Genomic DNA, 16,637 nt, shown 5'->3' on the forward strand with positions numbered 1-16,637 from the left:
GAGGAAATAAACTGGAAAATAATGCTTTACTCTACGGACCCCCCCGGCTGATAAAATGTGATGCAACCAACCGTGTGGGTACGTGGATCGATCGCAGACAGCAGCCAATGCATAGCGTTCCACAGGCCTTACACATGATGTATATCAACATTCTCATTAAAGAAAACTTTATTCCAACGGATTTCCAGAGCTTCCACTTGATGACGGTGGTATATCATGACCAGGAAGACTGATGACACCGTACAGTATTTATCCGAGCCGAACGGCCGTGCTCTTCCTGACCGCAAGGTCTTGCTTGCAATAGGAAACAGCGCGTGAACTCCCACTATAGCAGGGAGTGGGTGGACGGAAAATCACAATAGGTCGACGCAAAATCACAATAGGTAGATGGAAAATCACAATCGGCAGAAAAGCACGAGGAGGGTTGGGGACATGGCAAAATTCAGAGTTGCTTTTACACCAAACGTAATTTCCTTGAATCTGCTGAATACAGCTCAAAGTAAATCATGTTTTGGTGGGAAGGGCATGAAGAGTCTGATTCTGTAATTAGAATGGCACTCCTACAGAGATTAGGCGTCTCATCACAAATTAACAGAATTATTATGTTACCGTCGGAAATATGAGGGTTATGACCTCTTAACTTCTGAATCGCTGACAGCTTACAAAATCCACGGCTCAACAGTACCAAATATGACATTGCACAGGGTTGGAAGGAATGTGGAGGTCAAATATTTGCCTCCACACCAGTATCCACATGTGCTCTAAAAAGGCATTAAGCGTCACACAATGAGCGTCTCACGCCGGCTGGATTAGACAGGATCCCACACACATGTTACTTAAGTCTGTTACGCGAAAAGCCCTGTCAAACCAGCGAGGGACAAGCTACACACAGTGACGCAGCCAATTGAAAATAAAGACATTTTTAGGAACGCACGCTGATGCATCAAAAGTTAAATTATTGGAGGGGTTTCCTTCAACCTCAGGACTTCAACGACACCCTTAAGAAAAGAAAGAACGCCCGGGATAAACTACCACCACTGAAACGTATTACTCTCATTACCACCACTCACAATGTGACACCGTACATCCATTACTCCAGGTGAGCAACGGACCCATAGAGAAGGCCGCATGTGGCTCGTAAGTACCCCATTACCATCAATTCTATGGGGAGATTGACTGAAAGGGAAAACGCAAGAAAAGCCTCCAAGATTGACAGCTGATGATGTGCGACCACCGACCACAGTCATTCATGAATATCAGGCATGGACATGAAAGAATCAATTCCCATCCTTTATGATCACGGCGACCACCACAGTTGAATTGACCCAGATCCGTCTCACACTGATGACTCGGCTATTTTTTCGACTCTATTTTCAGTGCCTCTCCGTGACCTTCACCTAACCTCCGGCTGCACACGGAGAGACCACGGTATATGCACCCTTCCCGCTGGCGGGAAAAGCAGATACACGCGACTCACCTGTCCTGCAGTGTGTATTCTATGTTTTCAGGGGATATCTGTCCGGTTACAGGGTGTCGGAATGATGTGGTCCTCTGGTTGTGGCTGCAGGGTAGAAACACAGAGAGAAGAGGGACGGGTACAGAGGGACGGGAAACAGCACAAGTGGAGGAAAATAAAATTAGTATCAAATCATTACTCAGCGCTTCCCTCGCTCTAAGCGCCCGGCTTCTCTCAAGGCCACACCCACAACTTTCCTTCACAACATTGTTGCGGCTGCCAACTGTAGAACGTGTGCAAAGCCTGCTCATGACCCGGGGCTTATATTATTATACGCAAAGTGTAAAGCTCAGCATTTTGCCTCAGTCCGCTCACCGGGCTGCATCGATTTCGATTTCATGGGGTCGTTCATCGCTTTAACTAGGGCATTATAGCGCGTCACTGTCACAGGGAGAAGAAAAGAAGGCGACAGGTGTTAGTTTTAATAGAAGTGATAAATGATGGCGCTGCATAGTTTTTCTCTAAATTACTTAATCAAGTGGGATTTCCCATTTAACACACCCTGTGTTACTATATCAGCCGCTGGTAGTTCTACAGTTTGGATGATTTTCTGTCTAATTGACTGTATCTACTGCTCTCCCTCTGCTGGGCTTGACAGTGGTCAATACAAGGTTACACTCCATCATCTGTCACAGGTTTTACTGTAATAGGATCCAAAGGAGAACATTAAGCCCGCTACACAAACAAATTCATAAAATAATAAAGATAAACAACTTAAAGGAGACCTATTAGGCAAAACCCACTTTTTCAGTGCTTGTGCACATACATTTGGGCCTACAGTGGTACCTCGACTTACGACTGTAATTCGTTCTATAAGAACGGTCGTATGTTAAAACAGTCGTATATTGAAGCAATTTTTCCCATATGAATTATGAAATCATGAAGGGTGAAAATAAACAAAATACACAGCACAAACACAGTAAATGAAAAAAATATCAATAAGCCACGAACTACGTGCACACACGATGTAGGTCGCCCACTGACTGACTGCTCACTGGTCGCCGACGCGCCAACTGCAAATTTCCACGCCCGTATCTTGGAGCAGTTGGTCGCAAGTCGATACAAATTTTCGCGACTATCACTACTCGTATCTTGGATTAGTCGTAAGTAGGTGCAGTCGTAAATCGAGGTACCACTGTACTAACACACAAACTGTGAAATAAGACAAACCAGTCCGTTTTTTGTGAGCTGAGCTTCCAATAGGCAGATAAGCGGTCGCCCAGGGCACCATCCTGAGAAGGGGGCGGGGAGAGGGGGCGATCGTGGCACAATTTGGGGACCTGTCTCCCTCTTATCTTAATGCAAAAAAAAAATAATAATAAAAAAAAATGACCACTCGACTTCAAGAATCTCAGTCGACCGATGGGTTTATGACTGATGATTGGACTACTCCACTTTCAGGGGACAGCCCTGTTAATCTCACAGAGCAATCGTCCTGCATTGGGTGCTGCTCTGTCTTCGCTAGAACCCACCAGCAGCGCAGAGCTCTCTGGGGCTCTCTGCTGAGGCGGAGCTTTTCAGGAAACGGCCCCATTGATCTGAGTGGGTGTGCGACAGATGCCGTATGAGGACCCTGTGCCTCTCAAGCTGCCGAAAAAAACAGAGAGAAGCGGCGCATACCGTGTACTACACTGCAATGACACTCCAGGCCATCTACAAACTGTGCAACGCATCAACAATCATCCCCTCGCTGTCTCCTGAGACTTTGAGCTCCCTTTTCCCACCGTTACACCTTCCGGTGAAGTAATTGACAAATCAAAAAGTACCCCCCCAAAAGAAATGCACAGGAAGTACTGTCCACTCTTTGCCGATGTAGCGCACTATAAATACTGCATTGCAGTTTCTATCAGGCAACGGTACCGCAGAATTCACAGAAAATATGCCACACACAGACACACACACACACACACACGCACACGCACACACACACACACACACACACACACAAAGACAAAGATAAAAGCCCTTTTAAAAACATGTCAGTTCTAACAAGATTGAATAAACGGCGGTAAGAGGTAAATCCTCCAAAGGGCAGATTAAAGGCTCCAGTTTGAGGAGGTGCAGGACAGTACAAAGAAGTGCTGGTACTTTATCGCTGCAGCGTGAGAGGAGCAGACATATGCAGATTCATGGACTGACATTTCTCAAAAGTTCATTGGCTGTAATAGGAATTGTTATGGGTGGTTCTATACACACGATATGTGTGTGAGACATAAACCAAAAACACGCCTTTACACACATACACACACACACACGCACGTACAGTACATCCCAAAATCAACAACACCCATGTTGGCCTGGTCTGGGCTTTGTTCCCAGTCACGGTGCATAATTTGCAGAGCTGCTGTCGGGCCCGTACCGCGCCGCAAAGGCATCCCCTGTTAATTAGGAATGTGCATTCTTTGAGGCTTTTGTTTTAGCCGCATTACTTCTGAACTATTTGTCATTTGGAATTCACAGCATCCGCAACAAACGCGGCGTGCAGCACAGAAGCGATGTTTGTTAGTACAGAGGCGGTTTTTGTGAGACGACCGGGACCTGTAGGGATTGTGGACTTTATGGTGCAGAGGAGCTCTCACTTTATCTCCAGTTCACTGCAGAGGGCAGGAAACGCTGTGTTGACACTATCAGTAGTACGGTATCACTCTGATTTTTAAGACCTTATCAAATATTTATGAAAGACTTAAGTAAAATGCGGCACGACAACCACCTTGCAATCAATCCGGTAGGAAACATTTGGGCAAAAAGGTTCACGTCGTACTTGCTTATTCATCCAGGTAGGTTTTTTTTAATTCATAGAGCTTTCTTTTCTCCACCTTCAAAATGTCCGGATCGGATCTCCATCCAGTCATCAAGCAGTAGAACCATTGCAGGTAACAACCTGTTTACTAGGGAGCAGTGTTTTCTGATTTTATTTGGTTATTAATTGAGTTTATTTCGTTTTTTTTACAAATACACATTCAAAACAAATGCACGCAGTAACAAAATGAATTTGCATGTTACTATGATTTGTTTCCTTTTGGAGGATTGCAATTCAAGTATGACAACATTCGCTGCTAAAACACCAGTTAATGAAGTTTTAAACATGAAATGGACAAAAAGACCAAAAAGACCAATACGCAGCAGGGTCTATATAACATGTCAAGATCTATATAACATATCAAGATCTATATAACATATCAAGGTCTATATAACATATCAAGATCTATATAACATATCAAGGTCTATATAACATATCAAGGTCTCTATAACATATCAAGGTCTATATAACATATCAAGGTCTATATAACATATCAAGATCTATATAACATATCAAGATCTATATAACATATCAAGGTCTATATAACATATCTAGATCTATATAACATATCAAGATCTATATAACATATCAAGGTCTATATAACATATCAAGGTCTCTATAACATATCAAGGTCTCTATAACATATCACAGTCTCTATAATATATAAAGGTTTATATTACATATCAAGGTCTCTAATCTATCAAAGTCTCTATAACATATCAAGGTCTATATAACGTACTGTATATAGGTCTATATAACATATCAAGGTCTCTATAACATATCAAGGTCTTTATAACATATCAAGATTTCTATAACATATCAAGGTCTATATAACGTACTGTATATAGGTCTATATAACATATCAAGGTCTCTATAACATATCAAGGTCTCTATAACATATCAAGGTTTCTATAACATATCAAGGTCTCTATAACATATCAAGGTCTATTTAACTTAACACATGAGGTTTCCCTACATTCTTTACATGGCAGCATACCACCAACATGTTGTGGGGGTTTTGGTCTGAGTAACAGGCACCACCTTGCATTCACGCCACGGAGAAGTACAACACCATCCTGTAGGTCAAGTCATGTCTTTCACAGGTTGTGATAAGGAAAAGGCGAGAGCGGGTGGTCGAGTTCCTCGGGAGAGTATTTTTCAATGTAGCTGTGTTTATATAGCGCAGTCACTGCAGTGTAAACACCTTTCATTGTATCTGAGGAAAAGAAGGCATTCCCTGAAGAGATTAAATCATGTTTTCCTACGGACAAGATGGATAAAAAAAGATTCCTAGAGAGAAAGTTGCTGAAATTATGAATCAGGATGAAATATTACACACATCGAAAAAAGTGCTATTTCTCTATTTTTTCTGGTCGGCCCTTTTCAGAAGCAATAGAACTCTTTGCGGGTTGAGTACTGGGAATGTCAACATAGATTTTGCCCAGCTCGAATATGAAATATGTTTTCTCTTAGTCTCGTTGGATACTGCCTAAACGTATCGAGCGGAAGCCAAGAGTCAGACCTGTTATATGACACGCCGATAAGCACAGCGAACCACGGGCTCAGGACAATTCCCTGTCAAATAGTAGAGCTAATTATTTGCAGAAAGTGCACAAACTGCAAGGCAGAAGTTAGGGCGGAAGTCTGGACCGCAACAGCCATCACATACACCAAACACAGTCGACCATACCTCCAAAAACACTCCGTCCCATCAACTTTCTCACACAGAAACAAAAAACGGAACGCTTACTTTCCCGCAGCAATCCACAGCAGCAAGTCTGTTCTCTAGGGAACAGTTCCCCTTCTTACTTACTCACTACACTACTTCCTCCTTCCCTAAGTGAAGTCAGTCTTCATTCCCGGGTGAGAATGAATCATTTACTTGCCGGTGGTTCAGCCCTTGCGCGTGCTGCGGGTCGCGGACAAAGACTCTCGAGGTTGCAGCCGGGCAAGTCAGGTTTTTTTCGGAGACAGCCTCCCATAGCCTCAGATCTCCACGCTGAGTGAAGCAAAGCGCGGATGGAGGGATGAAAGCACAGCTGAGGTATGGGAAGGCGTGGGGTTGGAGGACGGGGGCATCTACCTCCGCCGTCTCCCTCGGAAGTGTGCTGTGTCTCCGAGGGGTCGCTACCCCTCACCAACAGGGTACAGTGGTGAGATGAAGTAAAAAAAAGATGAAGTAACTCAACAGATCCCCTCCCGCCCTGCTCTACACCTTCTACACCTTCCTCTCTCTCACCTTAAGATGAAGCAGCTCGACATCTGTCTATTGCCTGGAGGAAAACACGACGCCTTAACCTATTAAACTTTTTTTTTACTGGTAAGGAGTAAGCAAGTTCTTTTCCCATCAGATCAGTCATGCTCTGTTCCCTACGGTATGGGTGTAGCGCTGTGAAATCAAATAGTCATTGGTTGCTCAACTGTCATATCCAATAATGGATTGTGTTGAGTGTTTTTCCCAAGAATGTGCTGTTTGTGTACTTTGAACGGCAGAATTGGAGAGACAAAACAGAAAAGCTTCTGCTTAGTCTTCCAAGAATGAGAGATTTGTTAGAGGCACGTTGTTCAACAATTACTGTCATATGCAGGACTCATTTTAGCTCTTGCAAAATCTCTGCTGTGGAGGCAGTAAGATGGTTTAAAGGTGCCGTGTGTAGAATTTAGGCAACGGACTCCGCAGAAATGGAATACATTTCAGTTGGTATGCGATCTGCAGCCTCGCAGCTCGATGCCACTAAAATTCAGCACACTGCACCTTTAAGTGACGGCCCCAAAATGATTTTTGCTTATTACCCCCTAAATTAATAAACACAAGATAATGAGACGGTTCACTATGAGGAGAGTCTGAAATATAAATGTGTATCTATTTATTTTTTTCTTACTAAATTGATTAGACTTGTAACTTGTAAATGAGTTTACTTTCAGGTTTGGCAAATGTATATTTTCTGATCAATTTCTGGGACAGCAATGAGAACTGTACTGTACTGAGAACCCAATGAAGGTTGGTGAATAGATACTTTTGGAACAGGTACTTTTGATATAGATCGATGTAAGCACATCTTATGAACAACAAGAGATTTAGCAGCAAAAAGGCACAAAAAGCTACTGTAATATATTCAGACAATCATTTTTGTTTGCCTGCTTTGTTTGCTCCCTGGTCTATCTTACAGTTTGTGAATAAAATAACTTAAATTAAAAATGAATTTTCATCATAATCAGAGTTACTTATAAGGAGGAAATAATTACATTCTGAGTCATCCAGACCTTAATCCAGATATAGGGATCGTTACCAATTTGCTTTTTTTTTTTAAACACTGCATGGCTGTTTTTGGACAATTTGCAGTGATTGTCATCAGAGAGCTCTATCTTCCCAAAATGATTCTTGCACAATTGTTTGAGTTCTGCAAGTCAACTTTGGTAGATGGCGGTGAAGGAGAAAAATACATTTTAATTGTTCCATGTGAATAATAATTGAATAGCACGTGCTGCATCTAACAGTAAATTGGCAGGATATCAGGATAACGGAATGTACAGATAAGAAAGTAAGAAGTTTGCTTATAATAAGCAATAATTAAGCCAAGTCATATACTGCACTTCCAAGCAAGAGCAGTCCCAAAAGATAACCTGTTCCCTGCTGTACACATTGGTAAGCATTCGACACAACTAGGTCAGTGGCTTTATTAGAAGTCTAATGCAATTTGCTGCAACAAATTCATGGTGGTTATTCTTAGTGTTTTCTTGTGGAAATAATGCCTAGTATTTTTCCATGCTCAAAGGAAGCTTGGTTTGGGCCGATATTTGCCACCACACATGCAATATTCTCACGGCATCGAAATATCGCCTACCAACCCCGTCTTTTTTTTTATTTTTTAGGTATATATTTCCTCACTCGCACTTGCTTGGTGCCCGTGTTTGTGTGGTGAACCACGCGTACATCAGGTGAACGCCCAAATTTCCAGTTGGAGTGGCATAAAGCTTCAATGTTTCTCCAAAGAAAACAAATAGTGTTTCTATTGTAGATGTATTTATTGTAAATGAATGAAACCAAAAAACCCCCGTGCGCAATCCCTCCCCTTCAACAACAACGACAATATTGTGTATCGTGATATTTGCATCGCCATATGATATTTTGGATATCGCCCAAGCCTACTTGAGATAGCACATAAAAGGATTGTCATTCACACATGACCTTTTTAATCAACTGTGACAAAGAAATTGAGGCATGACAGAGTGTCATTGAGCTTCTTAATGGTAATAATTTCTATGTGTAGGACAATTTATGGATATAATATGTATGCAAATGAAGTATTAAAAGTACATTAAGAGCCAAAAAAGACCTACAATAGAGGTCCATAAGTTGTGACCATCATGGCAGACCATGTCAAGATACCATTGTGATTGTGAGAATATTGGGGCATTTAAAAGATAAGCATTGTGCAGTAGACTGCACTGTATGTGTGAACATCAATTTCCTTATCAGCGCAGACCAGCTCAGCTTAATCTACTTGCTATTAATGGAAAACGGATTAATCAAGTCTCACCAAAGGCTTTCATTGAGTTTTATTGTTTTTCAATAAAATCAGGAGATCAAGTCAGTATTGGCAAGGGGACACCTATGGCCAAATCCAACCACCCTTGGCTTTTTCACGATGACAAGTCCTGACGAAGTTTTTTCTCAGTCTAAACATGGTGGCCGATTTAGCGTTATGGTAATAATGGCTTTTAAAATAATTACATACGTTCCTCCTGACTGCCTAAAACATTCATCGAGATGCGTTTTTTGATTGATCTTTTTTCCATGGCATTTCGTTTCCATCGTACTATGAGCACCTACCACTACTTTTTTACGCACACATTTTACACCACAGAGTACCCAGTTTTTCTCCTATAATACTATGAATGGATTTTCATTAATCCTCTGCTCCTTCAGTGTGTACAACAGCGGGCAGCATAAGTTGGTTAAAACCTTAACCTTGTTATTACTGCCTGTCTGAGGAAAATCTTGGATCCTCTATCTTGTCGTGTAGTAGGGCAGCAGATATTCCTCTATAATCCCATTTTAATTTGTATGTTTTATTATTATTTATATTCAATATATTTTCAATTTTAATGTTCAGATTTAGAACAGGGGGGAGGCGTTAACACGGTTCCGCAGCAACGCAGCTCCAATTGTCTTTTCTCCAAACAAAACAAATAAAAGCTCTAGATGTATTTAACTGACTCCGTTTCCTGCTGCTGCTCCACTGCGGAGCAGATCACAGATCGCTTCTGAAAAAATACCGCCCGTGTTTTTTAGTATTTGAATTCTATTTAAATTTCTTTCCTGCAGCCCTGCCATGTAGCCATGTGAGCTTCAATTAAACAGGACAGCGCTGTGCTTCCGGCTGTGTGCGACGGCAGCAAATCATGCCGTCAACTTCAGACCAACTTTAGAGCATACAAAGAGCATTGAGTCCACAAAGCAAAAGCTGCTGCAGGCTCCGACATGCCCCATGGAGAGTAAACAGGGCCACCGCGTTTTGATACTGTCGCTGCCGCTGGCAGAAAATAGGTTCTGGAGGACATTGAGAGAGATGGTCCCCATTTACAGTCACTGCACACTCTGTTATGACACAGCATATTTTAAAAAAGTGTCAAAGCGGACCTCTCCGCTATGCCATCCACAGCAGCGACCAGTAAACATGGCAATGAATGTGAGAGGGCGGCCTGGCTTTGGAGGTGGGGAAAGATTAGATTTGGCGCTCAGACACTGAATTCCAAACGCATGAAAGGCTAAATTGTAAAAAGGGAAACACAGCTCTGGCTGAGAATGTTAATGTGGCTGATCTATTGAGGAGATGTCAAGGGAGAAGGGCTTATCTTGTGCCAAATGTGGGCTTCTACTGACCAGCTTCATTTTATTTCATGTCTGCTCAGCTGGAAAAAAAAAACTCTCTTCTGGTCTCATGAAGACTATCTAAAGCAGAGTTTAACTAATGAGGGATTACTGCAAGATGCAAACATATGCTTCACATAGAGAACCTCAGCTCCTTATCATTGTTCCAGCCACAACTTGGGGTCAGGAGGGCGGGGAGCAAGGTCTACGGAGGACGAGCAGATCCAGCACTGAATACATGCCATCATCTTTAATACTCTGCTCACAAAGAATGATCCATTTGTTACATATTCATGGAGTAATTCATCAATACATGAGTTTTTATGACCTCGACTCAACTATCCAAGTGAATATCCCAGGCGTTTATTTTGGATGAATCAATAGAAACGGGATACATTTTAAAGTGCAAACAGAAGTGCAAAATTAAAGTTAGGAAGTTTTCAGGATCAGCATTGCTCGGCTCTGGGGAAATCAATGAAGAGTCCTGAAGCTTCAGATCAATACTGAATGCCAAAGATATGCCCAGCAGCTGATACTGGTCACTAATTCAAAAAGCAATAAGAAGTCACCTTTACAATGAAGGCTCAGGTGTGGGCCTCAAAGACACTGCAAACAAATACCTTATTGTTATTATTCAAATGCCTTTTGGGTATATCAGAGTATAACTTATTTCCAGTTATATTAATATCTAATTTTCATCACTTGGGGGTCTTGGGAAATTTGCCGGCCGCTTGTAAATTCAACTTCCCGCAGACACATAAACAAATGACATGGAGATGGTTTGGATGCTGTAGTGATCAGTGTGGTGTAATGTCTGACTACAGGCCCTGTTTCATGGTTGCTGGGGGTCAGCGGGTCCTCATAAGTGATATTGTCCTTTCACTGTACTTGAGCGCGATTCAATTTTGTTCATAGGCGACCGCAATGAGTGGTAATGAGGCCTGGAATTATTATTCTACAAAACACGGCTTATTCAAATTTGTGAACTTTGACGTTGATTTATCATCTGTCCTGGACTCTTTTTTTCCAATTACTCGGTAACACACGACGGGTTACGACTTGTTTTTAAGTCAGCAGTTTGATTGTCTCCGTTTCGAGGATGGAGCTGGAGGGATTGGGAGGTACTGAAGAAGATATCTTCATATGACCTTTTCATTTCATCTCACTTACAGAACCAATGAATTATAATTTTCTTCTTTTATTTTCATATGAAGTGATTGCCTGAGTGATTGCCTGCTTTGTTCATAAAAACTAGGAAGGTCCCACTAACCTTGGAGCTATGTCTGCATTGGGCCAAACCACACTCCCTCCCTCTACAGTTTGTAAATAGAAATAAGACAATGTGATGTTCCCTGTGGTCTCCACAGAAACATTTAATTGGCAGGTGCATCGGTTTTGAGACCTCCAGAAACACTCCTTTCCATTCCCAGTTACTGCTTATCTACTCCCAGGCATCCGTTCTCTGTTCCTCATACAAAGAAACAGTCTTGTTCATGTCTTCTATCTTGCACCTGCGCCCAGACTGTACACTGCTCTTTTTTTTTTTTTTCTGAATAACACATCATGTATTGTATTATAGGGGTGTAGTCAGAAGATGGCACCCAGCCCTGGGCCTATATGTATTTCTGTTCATGCCACAGACTCTTGCACTTCTCCTGTTTACCCTGCGGGGTGCACTTGGACGAGGTGCCCAGCTGCTAAGGTGCCCAGCTGTTATTGAATTTATTTAAAGCTTTAAGAAGTAGTACTTCTCTGCACTCATCTACGATCTCAGCCGAGGAACCTGCAGGCTCCGGAGCAGGCCTGGCCTCGAGAGAATATCTTCCACAGGACTTTGTCATGGCAATTCAAATGCAAAAATTTCACGGATAAAAAGCACAGGGTTAGGGCTTATGGGATGGTTTGGGACAGATTTATGACCATTTTCAATCTACCATACGGGTTCCAATGAGCACTCGGCAGAACATCTATATCAGCGTTTGCGTTGTCGGGTAATTACCGGTTTTTGACCAGGAAAATCTGTGGAAGTCCGACATATTTTAATCTCTCCAGTCATAATGTCCGGTGAAAATAATTCCCTCCAAGCACAATTTGAATTAGTGCCGGAATATTCAATCAATCTACATGTCTTGATGATGTCATTCTCTATATAGCCTGCATATCAATTGTTTTTAAGCTCAATAAACACACAGCTCAATAATATTTGACCAGAATCTCTCACATTTGTCTGGGAAATTGAAATCTTCCATGACACATTGACCAGCACCAATTTTTTTGAATGTAAACTCTGATCTATACCATTCTGAAATATGTAATATGTCATGCAGAGTTTCCATTATCCGGTAATTACAGGGTTTTGACCGAGAATTATTTCCGCTTTGGCAAGTTCCCACGGAAAGCCAATCACTTTGGACGATTGACAGCTGACCTTTCATCTCTAACCAATCACATCTGTCGATATAGAAACAAGCCCCGCCCGCAGGTTGCGCTTGTAAACACAGTGCACATGGAGCGGAGAAAATGCGGCAGCGTCCGAAACTCAAGCAGAAAGATGATTTATCGTTGACACATACATCCATCCATCCATTTTTTTGGATATATAAGTTCCGATGCAAAGCAGACAGTAAATATTCATTGTGTAAAATATGTCGACAAGACGTCCGGACGAAGAATATTTATTTATTTATTTATTTATTTATTTATTTATTTATTTATTAAATGGCGTTAACTGACGGGACTTGTTTTATTTTGAATATTCAATAAAAATCATTATACATCCACAAGCCTTGATGACGTCATTCTCTATATAGCCTGCTTAACAATTAAGCAAATTAAGATGGAATTAAAATTAAGATTAATTAAGATCAAAAAACACAAATAATATTTGACCACAATCGCTCCCATTTGTCCGGGAAATTGAAATCCTTCCAGGACCTTAGAGGTCAAAAGTCAATCCAAACAGACTGAAGGTCCTTAGCATTCGCTGCATTTAGGTTCCTCTACTTACTGCTACAACATACTAGATGTCATTTATTTTGCTCTCAGCTTGCCTGGCTTCTATTGAGCTGACAAAGGCCTTTCCCTCACAGACGGACTGGAATGGCCAGCAGGAAGACCCATTAGCTCATTCTACACGGTAGAATTCAATTATTTTCTCCTGATAGGCCACTCCATCTAGATTGCAGCCTATTTGCAGGCTGTAATTGGGACATGTGACATAACGCGGTGATCCTCCTCGGTTAGCCAGTCCAAAGGGGCAGAGGCACGGGCTTCATCCAGCATCCCAAACTGCCATCGCCGTCCTGTTCCGAGTACCTCAAAATATCATCGTCATATCTACCCATAGCTATAGCTATATGATAAAGAACATTATAATGGTCACCCGAAATGGCACGTGGAGCGAGATGGAAGATGCAAATTCTTGTTTACGACACCTACTGTCCTGGGTTTGCCATGACTTGCATCTATTTGTTGTAAATTATTCAAACTGAGAATATCTCAGCCACATGTTTTTCTAAATGGAAATGTATTTCAGCCTCATCGCCATCTTTTGCCGTTTTTTTTCCCTCCCGTTTGCGTCTGGTCCAGTGATTATGTTTACTTAAAAATAAACAAGATACCCAACTGTGCGTTGACTAACTCAGATGACCAATCACAGAGAAGCAGCTTGCTTGGTCTCGCCCCAACGACACAAAATGTTTATACTTGCAAGTGTTTTTCAGTGAATCGTCCTGTTTGGAATTGCACTCCAAGCTTTTTATCGTTGTCCTTTTGTCATGACCATTGTTTTTTTTGTGGACATGTGTTCTACCGGGTTTCTAGTTTGGTTTGAGCCAACCACCAAGTGAGCGTGGTTTGAGTCCTGCCGTGTTGAAGTAGGTGTGTCGGCATGTTTTCAATTCCACTTTAACTCTGTGTTGTCGCTGTGGTTTTACTAGGTCTTTTTATATGCTTTAAGCTTTTTATCTCTATGCTTTAAGTCTTGTCTATGCTCTTATATAAGATATTTTGCACCTTATGTGAAGCAGTTTGAAATGCCCTTGTGTATAAAATGCTCTATAAAAACAAAACTCGCCTTGCCTAAGGTCATGTCTATGTACCGAATAATAGTTTCTAATACAAGTCTGTTTATATTAGGAATTGCATGTGCTGTTCATTGTACCTGAGCCCAAACACTTTGATCAGTGTTTAGCTTTCAATAATATTTAAGTAAGGTGACTTGGTTTATAATGAACACATTACATACACCATGTTTTGTTCTGCGGTGGCCTCAGCATATTTAGAGGGTCCTTGGCATGAGCACGTTTTGACCTGGCCCCTTTTTGTTTGCTGGAATTAAAAGTAACTACTTTTTTTTTTTTAAGATCTGACCAACCCATGACCTGGCGCTCGATATACAGTCACACCCACAGTGTTTAAGTGAGAGCAGCGAGGAAGCAGGAAAGACCGGCGGGGGTGAAAACAGCAAGAGACTCTCCACTCCCGGCAGGAAAAGAGCGCGTGGTGGGAGAGGGCCGGCACCACACTGTGTGCAGAGAGGCAAGACCGTTTCGGTTTATCTATAAACCGCACGAGACGAAGCCATCAAAAGGCCTGGGGTTCGGAGTGAACTGACCGGGCGGAAAAATGACAAAAGAAATCACTGATTTCAAACACACTGACACTCGGTTTTCATCATCGCTCGGTGAGGGATTGAAGGGAAAAGCCAAGCTTAAAGTGGTGTTTTTTTTAATACACCCACAGGATCAGTACTGAAAATCCTCACAGGGAACCATGAAATGATTCCCAACAAACTAATGTCTGTGCAAACATCCTTTTACTCATGTTCATTTAAATCATTGATAACTGACACCATTTTTTTCACTGTTTCTATAACAACATGATGTAGTGTTATGTCATCTCAAAGCCCTAACATAGTGCAAAATAAAAACCAATACAGCGATCACTATTATACACTCAATTCAACAAATACATGCCAGAAAAGTGCAATTTAAAAAAATAACAATAATCGAATAGATGCATTTTCCGATGAGACACCTTTTATACATGGATTTTAAATAGATTTACACCAGAATCTCTCCAGAATCCAGATATACTTTCATGCTGCCACTCCATATACTGTATATATGCACAATCAGCAAAATGCATAACTTAAAATCTTAACATTTAAATGACAAACAAAGTCTTAAAATTAAGCATGATAAAAAAAAATCACCTAGGCCTAGAGGATAGAAGAAAAAAGATATTGGCTCGGTCCTACCTCACTAATGTTCCACCTCATGTTTCTTGTAAACAAACCGCTTCCTTAATGTGCGGCTCGCTGGCTAAACCGAACCGCTGGACCCTAAATCCTAACAGCGGTGAGTCACTGTGGAAAACGGACACGGAGCCGAGCTGAGCAGGAAGACATTCATTGCTCGCAGGTTGTCGGTATCCTGCACACACCCCGCTGCGCCCCCCGATCTCCACCTCCCACTCCAAAACACTGGAACAAAGTGTGTCGGCCTAGGGAGGGAACAACGGTGCAGGCCGAGGTTCACGGCCTCATGCGGCCTCCCCAACGTTTCACTGAATAGCTGATGACTTTAACCCTTTCTCAGCATCGCCTACATGACGACAAACACCAGTTCATGTCAAACAAACAAAAATATATCAAAATTATTAATAATCAACAGATTCAAGATTTATAGAGCCATAATATGATATTAAAAAATGAACAAATAAATCATCATACGTATCACCGCACCAGATGAACCAGTTTTTTTCCTCCTGCATTTTCAAATTACAGATTTTTAGCTCGACGCTGGATATGCATTGTAGTCACAGTTCAAAGTCCACTTGCCTGTTGTGCCATTTAATTAATAATTTCCACGGAAAATAACCCGTTCATTCCAATGGAAATTCTGGGATTGCATTTTAATTTTCCAAAAGAAAAGGTCAAGATTCTATTCCATCTATCCTGCTTTTGTACCACTGCTATTGATAAAATAATCCAAATAACAACCAAGTGTATATTGCATGTCCAAATAAGTTTATCATAAAGAAAAAAGGAAACATGTAAAGAATGTAAAGGAAAACATGTAAATACAAAAAATCCAATCCCAGTTCATTGCATGCCGAGTTAAAATGCAACTGTCTTTGACAAATGCTGTCTATGATCTCTGACTAAAAAAATCCCAGTTTACCAGCGCTGTGTGGGAATAAATCCTGCATACACAAACACCGACTGGCCGTTTCCTGGCTTGTGAGCCCTGTGTTTTACCTCCCTTTCACAAACCTTATCTACGATGTCAGTCTGCAAGGCAGAGTGTCATCAGTCCCAGGACACAATGCAGACTGCTCGCTGTACGCTGGACATTTGTGGGAAAGCAACTCTCCAAATATGTTTAGAACACCACGGTCATAAAAAAAATACTTGCACTAATCGACGCCACGCACGGACACAC

General features: G+C 41.6%; 1 protein-coding gene across 1 annotated transcript in view; it reads right to left on the reverse strand.

The window, feature by feature from the left end:
• Positions 1-16,637, reverse strand: part of plekha7b (pleckstrin homology domain containing, family A member 7b) — a gene marked incomplete at its 5' end in the record, with an annotated part of 77,992 nt that overhangs the window by 34,365 nt on the left and 26,990 nt on the right. Inside the window, one exon of the mRNA XM_079998339.1 lies at positions 1,478-1,561. Coding sequence (XP_079854465.1) covers positions 1,478-1,561 — 84 coding nt within the window. The remainder of the gene's footprint in view (positions 1-1,477; positions 1,562-16,637) is intronic.

Source organism: Zeus faber (genome assembly GCF_960531495.2).
Source record: "Zeus faber genome assembly, chromosome: 3".
Classification (NCBI taxonomy): Eukaryota; Metazoa; Chordata; class Actinopteri; order Zeiformes; family Zeidae; genus Zeus; species Zeus faber.